Source organism: Streptopelia decaocto, assembly GCF_964273445.1.
Source record: "Streptopelia decaocto genome assembly, chromosome: 4".
NCBI classification, from domain to species: Eukaryota; Metazoa; Chordata; class Aves; order Columbiformes; family Columbidae; genus Streptopelia; species Streptopelia decaocto.
In genome coordinates, this window is record NC_138658.1 from 6,278,014 (window position 1) to 6,294,955 (window position 16,942).

The 16,942-nt window shown below is 38.7% G+C and overlaps 1 protein-coding gene across 1 annotated transcript in view; it reads right to left on the bottom strand.

Annotated features, from left to right (window-relative positions):
- PPA2 (inorganic pyrophosphatase 2) overlaps nt 1–16,942 on the bottom strand; it is a 34,042-nt gene that overhangs the window by 15,416 nt on the left and 1,684 nt on the right. Inside the window, exons 2-7 of the mRNA XM_082052029.1 lie at nt 16,753–16,817; nt 15,027–15,071; nt 6,116–6,169; nt 4,063–4,182; nt 2,305–2,391; nt 977–1,103 (exon numbers count right to left, since the gene is read on the bottom strand). Coding sequence (XP_081908155.1) covers nt 977–1,103; nt 2,305–2,391; nt 4,063–4,182; nt 6,116–6,169; nt 15,027–15,071; nt 16,753–16,817 — 498 coding nt within the window. The remainder of the gene's footprint in view (nt 1–976; nt 1,104–2,304; nt 2,392–4,062; nt 4,183–6,115; nt 6,170–15,026; nt 15,072–16,752; nt 16,818–16,942) is intronic.

Sequence of the window (16,942 nt, forward strand, 5' to 3'; positions counted from 1 at the left end):
CTCCTTAAAAAGCTACTGGATAGCCCTATTCCTACAGAAAGGCCACTCTGTAACTTGGTGCTCCCTACCAACAAACAAGAGGCTTTGGTCATACGTACCTGATGGTATGTACAGTCTTTGGTCTCGTAACAATCACTATGTTTTAGACAAACCTTCTCACTTAATTCTCATGATTCCCAGTAACATTGCTTTTGAAGAAGTGAACCCCTATTTATCAAGAGAAAAGCTGCACATTACCCATGCTGTAAAAACCTAACTCCCTGCAGATTAAACACGTCTGTACCTTCTTCTTAACAAACAGTCTGCAAGCAGAATTACACCTCACGTACTATTCACACAGAGACATTTTAGTACTCGAATTCCATTTGGATATCAGAAGCACGCTCACAAGAAGGACAAGTCTGGACAGGATATTTTCCCCTGCACAGCTAGTCATCATCAAGGCTGACATTAGGGTGAGCTGCATTAGCAGTTTACTTGGTGAATTCTCAAGCTAAAAGGTGACACCTAATCACTCCTATTTGGCAACAAACCCTGGACATAATCCAGTCTTAAGTGACAAAACACTGGAAATGTACAGCCCTTTTCAAAATGTAACACAATGCCTGCAAATATAAAAGGAACAAACGCTTTCAACAAGTAAAATAGCAGTGTGCTACATAATCTTTGGTGGGCAAACGTGCGCTACTACACAGGAGATAAGCCTGTGACTTTAAGAGGTCACTGAGAGAGTTGTGTTTCAGAAGTCAAAAGACTTTCTGCATGACAGGTCCTCTTGAAAATCCAATTGAACCTTTTGAAATGCTTAATGTCAAAGCACATATGCCCTCCTTGAAGGAAGCATCTGATTTAAACAACAACAACAAAGTCCTGCCTTACCACTGCCTGCCTCTTCTTGTTCTGGGTAGCCTAAACTCAGGTACCATTCTACTGTGCAAGTTGCTGACATAACCTGCATTAAGATAAAAACACTTGCCATGGATTTTCTGCGCTTCTGGGTCATCCACACTGATAGCAATTATCTTCCAATCGGTCTCTCCTTCATCAACAAGGGCTAAAACACCCAAGACTTTCACCTGAACAATCTCACCAGAAGAACGAATCTGAAACAGAACATAATGTCACAAGGATTTGGAAAATACTACATAGAAGTTCTCTTTTACCGTAAAGACAAAATAATTTTACTACATTTTTGACCAACAGGTAACAGAATCATAAGACAGACCTGTAAACTGAATACAAATCTATTTAACATTACTAGTCTTTCTCCCTCCATTGCTATTCTTCAACCCTCAATTCTCCAGTCAGCATTTATTTAAGGAGGCAACACAAGCTAGAAAATTTTTCATTCTGTTCTACCCTCTTTCTCCCACACTTTCTTGATCTTCACCCCAAACTGCAAGTCAAAAGTATCTCATACTCATTTAAATCCTTCCTGCCTCTTGACTCTCTACTCTCTCAACTCTTGATCTTAATCTATCTCTTGCTGTTCCCTCCTCTAGACTCCAATATACACATATAAACACACATCCCTTCCACAGAAATATCAGCACAATTCTTTTTTGCGTTTTCTTGGGAACCAGCTAATACTCCCTTTATAACTCTTTCTGGATCCCTTGAAATTCAGCTTTAGGCTCCTTTCCTCAATTAAAGACACCTTCACTGAGGTCATCAGTTGTTTCCCCTTACTTAAAATAACCCAAGAGATCTCTCTTCCAAACTCATCTGTTTCATAACCCTGTCTTTCTGTGATACCACAGAGGACTGCTGCATTCTTTGCTTCCTCCAGATACACAGAATTTTATTTCAGTGAGCTAAACCTTTCTGCTATACCTGCTAATGATGTTTGCTGCACCTCTTTTTCATTCACACACTCCGGATCTCATAACTCTGCAACAGGTTGGTGTATTCTCCGCTAGAGAAGAGGAATCGACTTCTGTTTGCACCCAGGAGAAAATGCAAACCCACCTCCTTAGTGGATCTGACCTTGTAATTTTATGTGCACGATGCGGCCATATTTCAGAAACCTACTCCTAGCTCCAGTACTGCTAACAGGATGGTGTTCTCTTATTTTCCCTTTTATGTAGTACACAGGCTTTACCCAATATTGCTTTTTTTCTCTCCTTTTCAAAAATCTACCATTTCTTTACCTGTTCCCTCCCCAGATCCTCTATTCATACGTTTGTCATTCCCTGAGACTACTACCATCTTTTCTTGTTTTCCATCTGCCCTTCTCTTTCAAGAGTTGTTACCAGATTGTTAAATTAGCCTTGATAAATTAAATTAATCCTGATAAAGACAAACCTTTGAACCTATTTCACAAACATCAATAGGATCATTATCTCCACAACATCCCGTAACATCATCTGTATGGTTTGGATCTTCCCAGGTCTGTCAAATAAGAAAGAATTATCATTTACCAGCTGATCTGCAATTACAATTTGTCAAACCTAAATTATTAAAACACAAATAAAAGCATCAGCTTTCTGAGAACAAGCTTGCTCAATGGGAAAAGAAAAAACAAATAAACAGCCAATGGATTGACACTGAGGTATGAAATATTTCTCTGTATTTTGAGACGTGTACATTCCCAAGAACAGCCAACAGTTTAAAATCAAAGCAGCTTCTCCAGGAGGCAAATTCAAATCCCAGCTCTGAGCTCTGTACAAGCAACAAATCATAGCCAAGTTATACTAACTTAATTACTAGACCAGTACTTGTTTTGTCTCTTACTGGTTAGGAATAAGTAACTCATTACAAGTTGAGAAATTTTCCTGGTCACAATTTTGAGTCCAAAGAAATTTTGTTGAAAAGGTATTAGAAAACTTTTTTTACAAGGATCTACATTGTCAACTCCTTTTGTCCATGGCCAAACCTCCACCTCAAACTTACTCTTGAGAACTTGACTGATACTAAAAGGCAAAAAGTCCTCTTGTGATAATGGAGACACTGAACTGGATTTTGTTTGTTACACCTACTAGTATAAATCTGCAGGATCACCTAGACTTCAATAACTGGAGGTGTAATAATCCAACTGGTATTTTAAAGTCATCACAGAAAATAAAAATTACAATTATCTCCAGTCCTGTCTGAGTCACAAGGTAACAAAGGGAGCTGAACATTTCTCCTGAGGAAAGTGTCATCAGTCCAAAATAATGCACTTCGTGCAGGAGAATATTCCAATGTTTAATTTTGGTTTTGCACTAAGGCACATATGAATTTCAAAACATTAGATGGAATTGCTGGTTCCCAACTATACCTCCTCAGAAACTTTGTCTACTGAGACTGCTGACTGAATAAGAACTTCATTGCTACACTCCAGCACCTGCCTGGTATCTCCTCTTCAGGAATTAAATACATCAGCAGATTTTCAGAAGTAAACTTTCATTGCTTATGCAGTTAAGTGTAAAGAAAATAAATCACTCTTTTCAAGGTCCATCATGTTCTTCAGTACTAATTTAAGTTCAATGTGTTACTCACAGAAATTAAAACAGTTTAAAACTTTCCATTACACTTAAAGTTTCAGCCATTAGCTGAGCTTTTTCAAGGCTCGAAATTTTGAACATCATAATCAGTAAAGTCTCAGTTCAGAGAAAAGTTAACTAAGGCAGCTGAGGTTTAATCTAAAAAGGAACAGCCCTTGTGTTGCTCTGTTAAAGATATTAAGAAATGCCAATTAAAATTTATGCTGCAATACATGAAAATCCTAAATTATTATTTTTTTTTAAACGCCTTGTTTAAGCAGAAAAGTGATACTTAAAGTGTTCTTGAATGGTAGGCCATGACAGCTTAGTTCTGTCAATACAGTATATAGACTAAAGATTCAAGATTTCTTGATCATTTAACTCTTTGCTGAAACACAGCACGTATTTACACCCACACCCAAATTCTGATCAAAATTTATGGACACAATAAAACTCAACATAAAAAAATCCTAATTTACAAATGTATTAAAGAGAAACATCCCTCTTGCAACTGATTTGCATTCAGGCAGTACCCAAGATTTACAAGGCAATTTACACAGAAGACAGAAAACTTTCACCATTATAACAAAAACGTTACCTGTGGGAGGGCACCATAATTCCATATATAACCCTTGTGAGGAAAGATATTTGCCACATATCGAAGCTTGCCTTTCTTTATATCTTGTTTAATGGGATTCAATGGCTCCTCAGTGGCAATCTAAGCAGATCATGAAAAAGAAAGAGACCAAAAGAGAATGGTAAAACGGAAAGCAATTCATTCTGTACCCAAACAGCTAGAAAGATCCATCTGGGAGCATGTGCTTGTTGTTTGAGAAGTATTAAAAGTATGATGGCCTCACTCAAAATCTCAAGGGTCATGTTCAAAAAGCAGTTTATTAAGGTTTTAAATAATGTGAAGTACGCAAGGAAAAAATGAATCTAGAAGAGAAAGTCGTAAATTTATAAGGACATTGTCATGGTCAAGCATAAATATTGAAAGGAACTTAAGTTGGAAGCTCTTGCACTTTATAGTAAAAGTTCAACAGACATATAAATAGGTGGCACAATTTCTTCTGACAATGGGGACTTTGACAGCAGCAGGTAAAATGTTTCAACTTCTCACCCCCAGTTCGTTGCTCTCCTACTGCATAAACTCTCTCCAAGAGCTGAGACAGAGGTTCTCAAGTTTCTGGTTTCACACTTGATTCTACCTGTTTCTGGTCATAATTTAACAGTGAAGACCTCAAATATGCCACCTGGGACTTTGACAGAAATGGAGCTCAGCAATGCTTTTTCTTGATGTAAACCAAGATGAAGATGAATAACTGACAACAGCAGACAAAAGTCTCATAAAAACCACCTTCAGTAAAATCAAGGGAAGAACAAAAGAAATATAAACAACTGATGAGCAGGAGATCTGACCACTGGAGGTGTAACTGTGGGAAACATTAATCCTAAGGCAAGATTTAATTTCCTACAGGGAATCTCAGCGGAGATGCCGAGAAGACCTGGTATTAGCATCTTACCACAGTCTGGACTGAAGGACTGCCAGGACACAACAGGAGGCAAGACAACTGCCATAATGATTAATTCAGGAAGTTACAAGTATTTTAAAAGTTATAGATTAGTGAACTACATCTGGTTCTATCAAGCCAGGAAAATCTAAACCCACTGATTTCTGAACCTAACAGGACAGCAAACTTCCCTACGCTTGACATAATGTGCCGAGAGGAGGGAGAGCAATCTGACCTTTACACAAAGAGTTCAAATAGTGTTGTCAAAGGTAAACTCTGCAAAAGAGAACTCAGTTTCCAGAAAACAATCATCATCTTAAAATACAAGGTAAATATCCAATGTAACCCTGCTTGCAGAATAACAACTGTGGTGGTAAACACAGTTCAAATGATTTTCCAACATCATGGAATGGAGAAAACAAAATTCTAAAATAACAGGCTGGGGAGGTTCTTTGGTGTTATTTCTAATAATCAAAATACTTAACAGCTCAACCGCAAACTTCCTTAAAAGTACCCAGGAAGCATGCCTAAAATTAATACAACTGTTCAGTAAGATCAGACATATCCTGGTGAGATCTGTTGCTTTGTGAATGCTACAGATGAAGCACTACCCAGCTCCAATATCGTAACTGCAGAGGAACAACTCACTAGGCTCTATTTTTAAAATATCTCCCTGCAGGAGGAGATACTTCCAATCAGTGAGGTCCCCAGGTATTTTTTTTTGTCACAAGGAAATGCTTTTTCATTTGAAACTCCATTTGTCAGCACACTATACGTCAGAAACGAGAGGAATTGTTCTGAGTGCAATGCTGTATGAACAAGCAAGCATAAACCTAATGTTGGACAATGTCCTGCAGGCCAGTGCTCTAGGACTCTGCTGCAGGTGTGCTGCACTCTGCAGTCAAAGGGCTGTCAAGAAGCGGTGCCCACCTGCAGAAGAGAAACTAAATTGGAACCTCCACACTTTATAACCACGAGGAAAGTGTCTGTACACACAACTTCGCATTAATTTTTTAACAGGTAAATTTCATGTGTAAAGAGAAATCCACACTCTGATTGAACTTTGACTATTGGAAGCCACTGCGTTGTTGGAACTTTCATAAATACCTATATAATCAAGATAGTTTTTTTCATTACCTCCATTTTTGCATTCGTCCAACGAGGCACTTCTACAATCATATTAAGCAGGACCTAAACCAAACAAACAAAAGACAGAAGTGAAAATAAAATCTACTTGACTATTAGTATTTTACAATAAGACAAATTCTCTCCTGCACATTCAGCAGCAACATACATCACATTTCTCTTCCAGTTGCTTTTACTTTAAGTAAAATTCACTTACTTCTATACAACAATATTCAATCTCCTTGGTTCATCCTTCCCCCACCACACACCTTTGAAAATATGAACAACTACAAGTAGTGGAAATCTACATGATGTTTTTCATTCGTGTATCAATATTAGTCTTCAAAAATATTCAGAAAGGCCATGGAATGGTTTGCCACAAGGCAGTGGTTCAGTCTACTCCTCAAAGAAGACTGGATGTTTCTATAGAACAGAGTCAGCTTCCCTCAAACACTGAAAAGGAAAATGTTTCATTTTTTCCCCTTAAGATTGATTTTTTTCAGGCCCTCCACTTTTGCCTCATTCATTTTTTTAAGTGCAACCACCACTGACAGTTCTGATTCTCAGTCAAATCTGGCTGAAGTGAGGCAAAATGGATCCACAGTTGATGGCAGAGGAAGGACATGGGCACAGACACCTCATGTTTGCGTTAGTCTTCTTCCTAACAGAAACAAAGTGAAAGTTGTTTTAAGAAGAGGGTGGGAATAAACCTAAAACATGAGCTTTCATGCTTTTAGAAGAAAAAAAAAAAAAGTTAATTATGCCCTTCTCACTGAGGAGGTTAAAGCAACATTTTCCAAAGAGAAAAACTCTGTGTCGCTGTCATATTGTTTCTTCTTCTGAAGCTGTCAAAAGTTAAGCACTAGCAAGGATCAGAGTATTAATCAAAATGGGTAATTTGAACAAACCAACCAGTGATGCCTACAACCTATTTTCTCCTAGATTACTAAAATAACCCCAAAATATCACATTGTCTGAGACATATCTTCACAGGCAAAGAAAACTTGCATTGGGGTTAAAAAACACAATTCAGGAAAGACAAAATATGTTTTTATAGAAGTTTACAGGAAAAAAATACAAAGCTGAAGGAGCTGAAGACCTGCACTGAGTCTTTAACTCACTGCAATTAAGGCTCCAGCAGAATCTTAAATATTTGTAATTTTGCTCCTTGTACTCTGCAGCTGCAACAAGTAAATACCATTACCAGGGTCAATGCCACAATCTGATTAAAGTAATTCAAATGGTTCTATGATCATCTCCTCCAAAAGAAACCTGGAACATGGAACGCAAGAAAGCAAAGGAAAAATCACAACTGTCACTCAGTGTTTCTCCCATGAGATCACAAGCCATGTAATCCTGACAGCAAATTCCCAGTAACTTTAAATTAAATTTGCCATCCATAAGTACTGTTTGCATACTGCAATCAGTGGCATGTCAGATGGAATCACTCTTCCCAATCAGGTCATAACCAAATAAAACGAGAAAAAAAAAAAAAGGGAGGGGGAAGTGCTTCATATCGGTTTCATAAAGTACACCTTATGGATATAAGAACGGTTGAAACAGAGATGTCAACACTAAGGAAGCAGACAGAACAAAGCAACATGCATGCAGCAGCAGGTAAGGGAAGGGCTGGGAGCGAGCCAAATAAAGCCTGCACATCCATCTGAGTAACACATGGAAAAAAATGCACAGCATGAAAGCCACGGCTGACAAGAAACTCTTAGGGAACTGCCAAGCAGGTCAAAGAAATGTTCTGACTGGTAGCTACAAGCAGAAAACTTACAAACAACTCCTGAAGTTATACACCGTATCTTCCCCTCCATCAAAATCCTGTATTTTTGTTGTTTAGACGCCACTGTACATTTTCCTGACCATGTCTAATATAATGGCTCCAGTAGCCTGTAAATCTTGGGTTTGACTTTAAATTGGTCAAAAGTTATTCCAGGTCTTCATCAAAACAACTCTCAGGGCTGGACAACAACAGGAATGAAATTAATACAACGCTGCTCTCAAAAACAACAAAAAAATCACTTGGATTTAACTCGGCTCTAAGAGCAGCCCTTCATGATTTGTGGTATCAATCAAATGCGAATTGTCAAGAGTCTTAAATGTGACAGCTGGACAGGTTAATTTGTATGCAAAAAAATCCCTGAAAGTACTCTCTCTAATGCTAAGCTGCCACCAGCATTTAAAAGAGATTAATAACTTCATGTAGTGCTTACATTTAAAAATAAAAAGTTTTATTTATAGGGCAATTGCATTTTCACAGTGATGACACAGGATTCACTGGGGTGGAAAGGAGAGCACATACTAGATAGATTGACAGATAGAGAGTAGTATATTCCTCTCTTTTTCTAGGGTTTTTTCCTCCTCTTTCCTATATGTTTCCCTCCTTGCCTAAATATCATCCAGGAATTTTTCCATCACTCTTATTTTCCCAGACCAATCACCTATTTCTTTTGACCACTTGGATATTCTCCCCCATCCCTTGCTGCAAAACTGTCCCTGCCTCAGCTGCAAGCAGAAATGCACGTGTCAGACACCACCTGTCTTCACACATTAATTACCATCTGCATATACCATTCATTGATTAATTTTGGATGGTGAATTCATCTGGTGATTGATGTTTTTATCTTTATTTTGAATCAATAAAGCAAAAAATTCCACCTCACCAAACCCCCAAGTGAGCAATTCTACCCCCTCAAGCAATGGTGAGACTGTTCCAACAGGCCTTTGACATACCTTCCGGTGACAGAAAAAGAAAAAAAAAGATCTCTCATGAAACAAAAACTATTGCTTTGGAAAGTTTACCATTTAACTGCCTTAGCATGACAGCAGTCAACTGGTTTGCCTATGACATCGCTGCGTGCTGCAGTCCAGATTTAATCCAACCCCACAAGGACCTAATGCAGACTCTATACCAGGGCAGATGGAGCGGTTCCTACACGCCAGTCTCACACCAACTCTGCTGATGGTTCCTTCAGAACAGGCTCCTGATTCATGCAAGAAAAGAAGAGGAAAATGTCTCCTAAATTCAGAAAAAGGGACAGAATCCATATGCTAGGTGAAGTGACCTGACAGAGGCCAGAAGGACTTTCAACTCATGGTATTACACAGCTTGTCTGACTTTGGGTTAATGTGAACACGAGACAGACATTTGTATTTATGTTCTATTATACCTTGAAGAAGTGATGGGAAAAGAAAAATCCATTTGCCCAACACAGAAGAAGTGAATTTCCTAACTCCTAAAACCAAATATGAAAATCAGAAGAAAATTACATCAGAAGGGACAAACAATACGTCTAAATGATACCCTTTATTTCCTAAGAACTAGGCATTACATAGGAACTCATGTAAGATATAAATAAGTGTTTGCCTAATTGGGGTGTTTTCTTTAACACTGCTTGGCAACTGATTGCATTCCATTTCAGTTGAACATCATTTTTCATGCATCATGCTATCATTTTGCTGAGACAAGCAAAACCACCTCTTCTTCACACAGAGAACAGGACCAGTTTTTGTTTTTTGAAATAAGAAAACCACAGGAAGGTAAAAAGATATACAAATACACTTCAACGTATTCATACGCAAGTGCTAATATCAAACCAAGGAAAATTTAGACTGTTGTGCCCAGGTAAACTCTGAGTCAGCCCTGTCTCCACTGAGAGCGACGGATAAAAATAACTGCTAGCTCTGGCTGTACAGATTATTATAGAGGATAACTCCATTTTGATCAGGGTTTGTTATTACAAACCTGAATATCACAGGAAGAAAAATAAAGTATGTACATTTCTGACACTATTTTTACAACCTTCCTCCCATACACACTACTCAGAAACAATTCTTCCTTACCTAACTTTCCCTTTCTTGTTCAACTATTTCCTTTCCCAGTCTTCCCAAGTTCCTTAGCCAGTGCATTTGAGGGGAGGGTTTTGAACAGGCACCATTTGCCCGAAAGTTGCAACACTTAATGCGCAGCTCCAAAGGTTCAGCTAATTTGAAGCAGAAGTGGAGTAACCTTTGCAGAGCAAGGAAAGCGACAAAACAAGAGAGATAAGAGAGGAACAGAAACTCAGTACAATTTCATAAAATGACAAACATCACCACTTTTTAAGGTCTGACTGCCATTTGCCATCACCCTTGCATGACCAGACGAGATATGCTAAAGCTTACAATTACTTGAGTCATTTTTATAGTAGAATGCTTAAAAATCTGAAAGCATTAGAGGCAGCATTTGGGGGCTGCTAAGCATTTCACAGAGAAGCTCTGAGCTCACTACACAGATAGAAGAAAAAGCATTTATCATTTCCATTTCTTTTCTGTCTGCTCATTTGCAATCTTGCGGGGATTCTCATCAGCCATCAACTAAACATGGCAGCATGCACCTGAGGACTAATGGGAACAAACCAGATGATCTGCAGTCCAGCAGCAGTGTGAACAAAGGATGATGTTTAAAAGGAAAAGGAATAAAAAAAAAAAAAAATAAAGAGAGAAGGAAAATAAGTACTGTAATGAAATATACTCAGAAATAAATGCAGAGGGTCTTGCTTATAAAATGAGTACTCATATTACAAGCATTCCCAATGTAACACTTGCTATAAGGCATTTCCCAATGAAAACAACAAACCAGATGCTAGCGACATCTGGAGATCAAATATACTGTATCTAAATAAGAAGTCAATGGAACTTTTCCAGTATAAATTAACATGCCACATAGCAAAAAAAAGGAATGTATGGCCCAGCATAAATGCAAAGTGCCTGCAGCCTCTTCATAATGTACTTCCCCCATGTTATAGTGAAAAGGGAATCACGAATACTGTGTAAGTTTTTACCCACAGGCACCCCAGAGGTGATGTCAGGTGTATTCTCTGATAAAGTAATTACAGGACAAATTCACCTGCAAAACTACTCAGTGTACAATCATGACATGAATGAAAACAAAACACTGACTTTCTCAAGTTTCATGAGCCATTTAGTTGAAGTTAAGCTTGACGAAATCACTGACACAACTTTCTCTCAGTAAACCAACTCTACTCCAGTAGATTCTAACTGGACCATTGAGCGACGATTACTTCTGGTCAAGCTCAAGCATCAGGATGAAAACTTCACTGATCATCTAAAATTTGGAACACACAAAACCCTGAACATACATAATGGACACACTACAGCCCATGTTACATATACCAAAAAAAGGTCAAATGTGACCAAAGAAGGTTATAGAGGCTGCAGGTAGTACACACAACACAAAGTACAAAGTTTGCACCTGTACTGCATTGGAAATGATGACAGCTTTCCCTTTCTTATGAAACGTACTGACTTTATCATAACTCTGACACCAGTTTTGAATGCTTACAAGCGCGAGGCCATCTATCAGATCACTTATTCAGATGACACGATCACTCTGATGACCCCTTATATCTCGCCTAACTATTTATCAGAAATTTTTTCCTGATAACAGCGATTGAACTCAAGTCCACAAGGGCACTCCAGCACTGCGCAACCCACAGGATGCAACAAAACAAAACTCGTCTTGTTTCTTTGTATTTTTTTTCAAATGTGCTTGTGGGTGTCTGCTACTTAGAGGACTATAATCTCTACATGCTTGGACAGATTCCTTAACCAAGGCCAACATTTGAAATAAAACTTTGTATTCAAGAACACCTGGGTGCTCTGAATGAGATGACGTGAATACTTTACCAAAGACATACAATGACAAGCAGATTAGAAACCTTTTCACTATACCAGCGAAACAACATGTCACATTTGTCTTGAATAGAAAACTATGACCTCTGCAAACTTTCTCCCACTAGACATGGAAGACCATATTCAAAAATCAGCCTCTGACAGTTTTGACTGTAACCACAGTGGGAACATCCATTCTTCCAGACAGAGATGTGAAACTCTTCACACCTTTCACAAAGATTTACTTGGGCACGAGTGGCTTCTGAGTGCTTGCAATGCTTAAGACAAAGCAGAGGTTCAGATTGCAAGCTGGTAATAATTTTGAGAATGAAGCTGAATATGGTTTCTTTCAGCATAGTTTCTCCCTCAAAGTACCTTCTCTCTAGACTTCAAACAGCCAAAAAACATCTGCTAAATCAAAAAGATCAGCTGTCAACAGTGGCTGCAAACCTAAAGTTAATTGAGACCTGGGAAGGTCTAACACAGTGCAAGAAATGGCTGCAGTACTGAGAACGGTTCATACAGAAACACCACAGTGTTTGCCTTAGAACTACAAGGGGAGACTGCAAAACAGCTAACAGAGACTTGGACCATGTGCACTCCCTTATCCCATGAATGTTGAAAGCTGAAACTCCTCTACCTTGAGACCTTCTTTCCTGGTATCAGGAATGCCAAGAACAATTTAAAACAAATCAGACAGACTGAGGAAACTCATGCAGAATTATCTTCATTTTCCATAGCTAGACTGCTATCTGATAAACACCAGTTCAGAGTAATTTAGCATGCATGCTTAAGAGGCTTTGCCCTTGTTGAGAGTAACAAATAATTGTCACCCTAAAGGAACAAGTTTTGAAGATGCCACTGTGTGTCCAGGGCAAGAGGCACTATCACATTTGAATTCTGGCCAAATTCAGTGCAAGTATCAACTGAACACCAGGTATCAGAAATAGCCTGTGCATCCCTAGACAAGAGTAAGAAGTACAGTGCTTCAAAGGTCTTCAGAAATCAGTAGGTGGCATTAAATTCCTCATTTTCCCTTTATCCCTTAAGATAGGCTCTCTCTACATACAAGCACACAGGGGTGTGTTTCCACCAGGCCCAGGTAAGGAGAGCAGCTGAAGAGCCCAGTATAAGAAGAAACTGCTTTCCTGAATACAGAGACCCCTCTATTATTTTTCTTCTCCCCGACTCCCAAAGATTATGATGAAAAAGGGTTTTCTGAACGATTTGCATTCTCACATTTCACTATCTAAGTAAAGACCAAGCATGTTTGGGAAGCCTATAGCCTGCACATTTGTTTGCATCAGAAGCCCATGAAAACTGGAATGTACATTTGCCCTTGCTCATTTTCTGTAGTTCTATTAAACCACAGTCCAGAGCTCTCTCATAGCAGGAGTTATGTGAAGCACGTCTGGAGTCTGCACTGGCCTAGGAAGCAAGAGCTGCTCAGTGTCACTGGCATTTTTGCCCCCTGCTCCATAGGCTGATCCAGAGATCACAAAAAGAGTACTAGACACATGGTTTTCAACAAAATAACATGCTTCCCACTACACAGACAAATGCAGTTTTGAACAGTTTTAGACACTGAATAAAATAGACTTTGCATCTTCGTACCCAGCAGGTTTTGTCACAGTATTCATAAGCAGGTAAGAAACAGAATACCTGACTTCCAGCAAGAGCAGTAATTAAGAATTTATAGAACCAGAGAATCATTTTGGTTGGAAGAGACCCTCAGGATCATCGAGTCCCACCTAACCTAACTCTAGCACTAAACCATGTCCCTAAGAACCTCGTCTAAACACCTTTTAAACACCTCCAGAGATGGTGACTCTACCACTTCCATGGGCAGCCTGTTTCAATGCCTCACAACCCTTCCCATGAAGAATTTTTACTAATACCCAATCTAAACCTCCCCTGGTGCAACTTGAGGCCATTTCCTCTGGTCCTATCACTTGTTACTTGGGAGAAGAGACCAACCTCCTTTCAGGCAGTAGCAGACAGCGATCAGGTCTCCCCTCAGCTCCTGTTCTCCAGGCTGAACAGCCCCAGCTCCCTCAGCTGCTCCTCATCACACGTGCTCCAGGCCCCTCACCAGCTTTGTTGCCTCCTCTGCACTCTCTCTAGTACCTCAATATCTTTCTTATGATGAGGGGCAATGTTGCACGTCAATGCACATACTCTTTATCCTCAACAATTCATCTTTCAGACACAACTCTGCATCTACTAGGTAGTATTTAAATGGGCATCAAGCAACAGGAAATCTAACAAGTGTTACCTAGGCAATGTAGGCTGAATGAATCACAGAGCAAAGAGAGAGGAAATACATAGTGCAGGACTGCGTGGGGACTGTTGCACAGTATAAAATCAGTGTACCATGCACTAGTTGCAGAACTATGAGAACTCAGACAGTTAGGACAGTTCTTCCACATCAGATGGGTAGTAACAGTTTTGCAATATGACTGGCCAAACAGGTAAGAGAAGTCAAAGATGGGGACACACACACTGCCACATGCCCACACAACGCACCAGGGCCTTAAAGCATAGTTTAATTTTCTTTACTTTTACTTTCCTCTACTAAGTTCTACGTACTCCTGTGCCAGGGAAAGCACCACAAAAATGCTACATTTTGGGAAAAGACACTTGCATAAACAAATCTTGTTTCACAGAAAAAGTCTGAGCAGACCTTCCGTTGTTTGACTTCTGTTAAGCTTAGCTTCAGTGCTGGTTAATGCTGAACTGTTAGCAGATGTGATTTTTCTCTCTTTGGGCTTCCCAGATGAGTATAGAAAACAGCACATCCTCAGTTCAAAAAGTCTCAGTCTGATTTTTGCCTGAACATACTTAAGATTCCTGAAGTTTTGTATATATACCAAAGATTACCCACAGTCAGAGCATAATGAATATTTCATTAATGGAGGTTTTATTGCAAATGTTTCTGAATGCAACAGCAAAAAAGATAACATATCTACACTGCAACAGTCATAATGAACCTTTCAAAGAGTGGTATAAAAGTGTTTGCCTTTGAGAACATCTTGATGAATAAAAGAATGCTGACACTTCTGGCTCATTCAAAGAAGAGACTATTAAATCCCTTTAAGCCTTCTCCTCCTAAAAGACTTGCATTTGAAGATATTTCAACTATATTCAGTGAGAGCAAGTTCGCTTTGCAGAATAGCAAAGTGACGTTGGAAATGAAATATAGGGAATAGTTAAAATTAAAAAAAAAAAAGCTTAGTAATACCTCAGTTCCAATAGTCTTTGACCTCTTTGCAGGAATCTCTTTATCCTATAGGGCAAGAGAGAAGTAAAGAATTTTATAAAGAACACTAGAGAGCAATACAGTATTCACATAAATATAGACAACAGTAGTTTTCAATGCAATTGAAACATCCCTTTGTGAGCATAAAAGCCTAAAGTATAACTTTTAAAACTAAGTACTCAGTTCTGTTTCATTGTGAAATTACAACCATCCAGATGTTAACACACGAAGATGAAAATGTACAAGGACACATCCACTTTCTCCCAGGTACTAAAAAATGTAAGCAGCAATTTAGGCCTGTCCTGAACTGATTAAAAACACAGTCATCCTTCTGCTTGGTTGAAAAAGATAAAAAACAATATAAATAAAATCATTATAGAAAATAAGGCTGGAGTTATCCACCATAAAATAAAGCCCATATAGGTAGACTAGAGAAGGGAAAGAATATAACACACAACCTCTTATGTCTTCCTCTTGCAAAGAAGGCAAAATTAACAGAGACCTTCACAATGACTCCCTTTCCTGCTGCCCGCTCAGGTGCTTACGTCCTCTGGAATGCTCTTTCTTTGCTCACACACCAAAATGAAATCCTCTCCACAGCGATCAGACATCACTATACTACATTTTGATCTACAGAAAAATCCCAGACTATTATCCACCCCTCCAAACCTCAGACTCTAGATGCAAGGACAACAATGCCCCAGGGAACGTGTGATGAAAATACCCATTGCTTTTCCAGCAACAGCACCCGCTGAACAGAGCATCTTAGTAATGACTCTCTGAAAGAGACTTACTTCTTCCATTGACTAACATGCTTAGGGTCTGCTGAACAAAAAGGTTTTGTGCATATTTTTAATCTCCCATTTTAAATAATTCAGGAGATTGGTTCATTAGTTCAGAAGTCTCAATCTGAACATGTTACAACTGCTGACCTTTCTCACCATTCATATCAGCCATAGAGACCCAGCAACAAATCAAGAAAACAGCCGAAACCTTCCCAACCTGTTTGTGTAACAAGCATGCCATAATAAGAAAACCTAAGTCTAAACCAAAGACTGGCAGTTCCCACCAGTGACACATAAAACAGGCGTTTCATTATTGCTATAATGAAACTCCAGGGAGTGTGGCTAACAAGACGTGAAAGTGCTCAGCTGCACCTCACGCCTCGTAATTCTCCAAAGGTGCGATTACCACTTCTCTCTTGGGCATTATTGTTGGCGTCCAATTGTAATGCTCCTTTTGGGAATTAAAGAAATACACCCTAAGTTACATAAGTGTGTGCTGTACAACTCCTACTGCAAGGAAATGCACACTTTTAATTGCAGATGTAGAAAAATACCACTTTAACAAAAGTAATAGGAGAAAATTAATTCAAGAGCACGTAAACACAAACCTAAAACATACAGGAGAACAATCACTCGGCCCTAAATCACTTGGAGACTTAAAGATACACCTAGGCTTGTCTACACAGTAGTCATTATGTTTCACCGCAAGTTACTGAACTCAGCGGAGAAAAATTGGTGGAGTTATCACACCTGTATTACATAAGGTATCAGCCTGAGTTAAAATTGTCCTTTCTGGTGCTATACATTTACCTGTTAATTGCTTAAAAAATATAAAAAATTAAAATTGCATTTTTACCTGAAGAATTTTCTACAAAATAGTAATCATTTAGAAATTAATTGTATTTCAAGGCATAAATACATACCTCTTTAGATCCAGCAAACAGTGGAATGTCATGAAACGGGGAAATATATTTACCCTCTGCATTCTCTGGAAAACAAAACAAAAAAATAGCATTACGAATCTAAAGATGTGCCATAAGATGTTGGTATTGCTAACTATTATGCATTATAGAAATGTATTATATGCCACTATTATGCATGAGTTGAACTTTT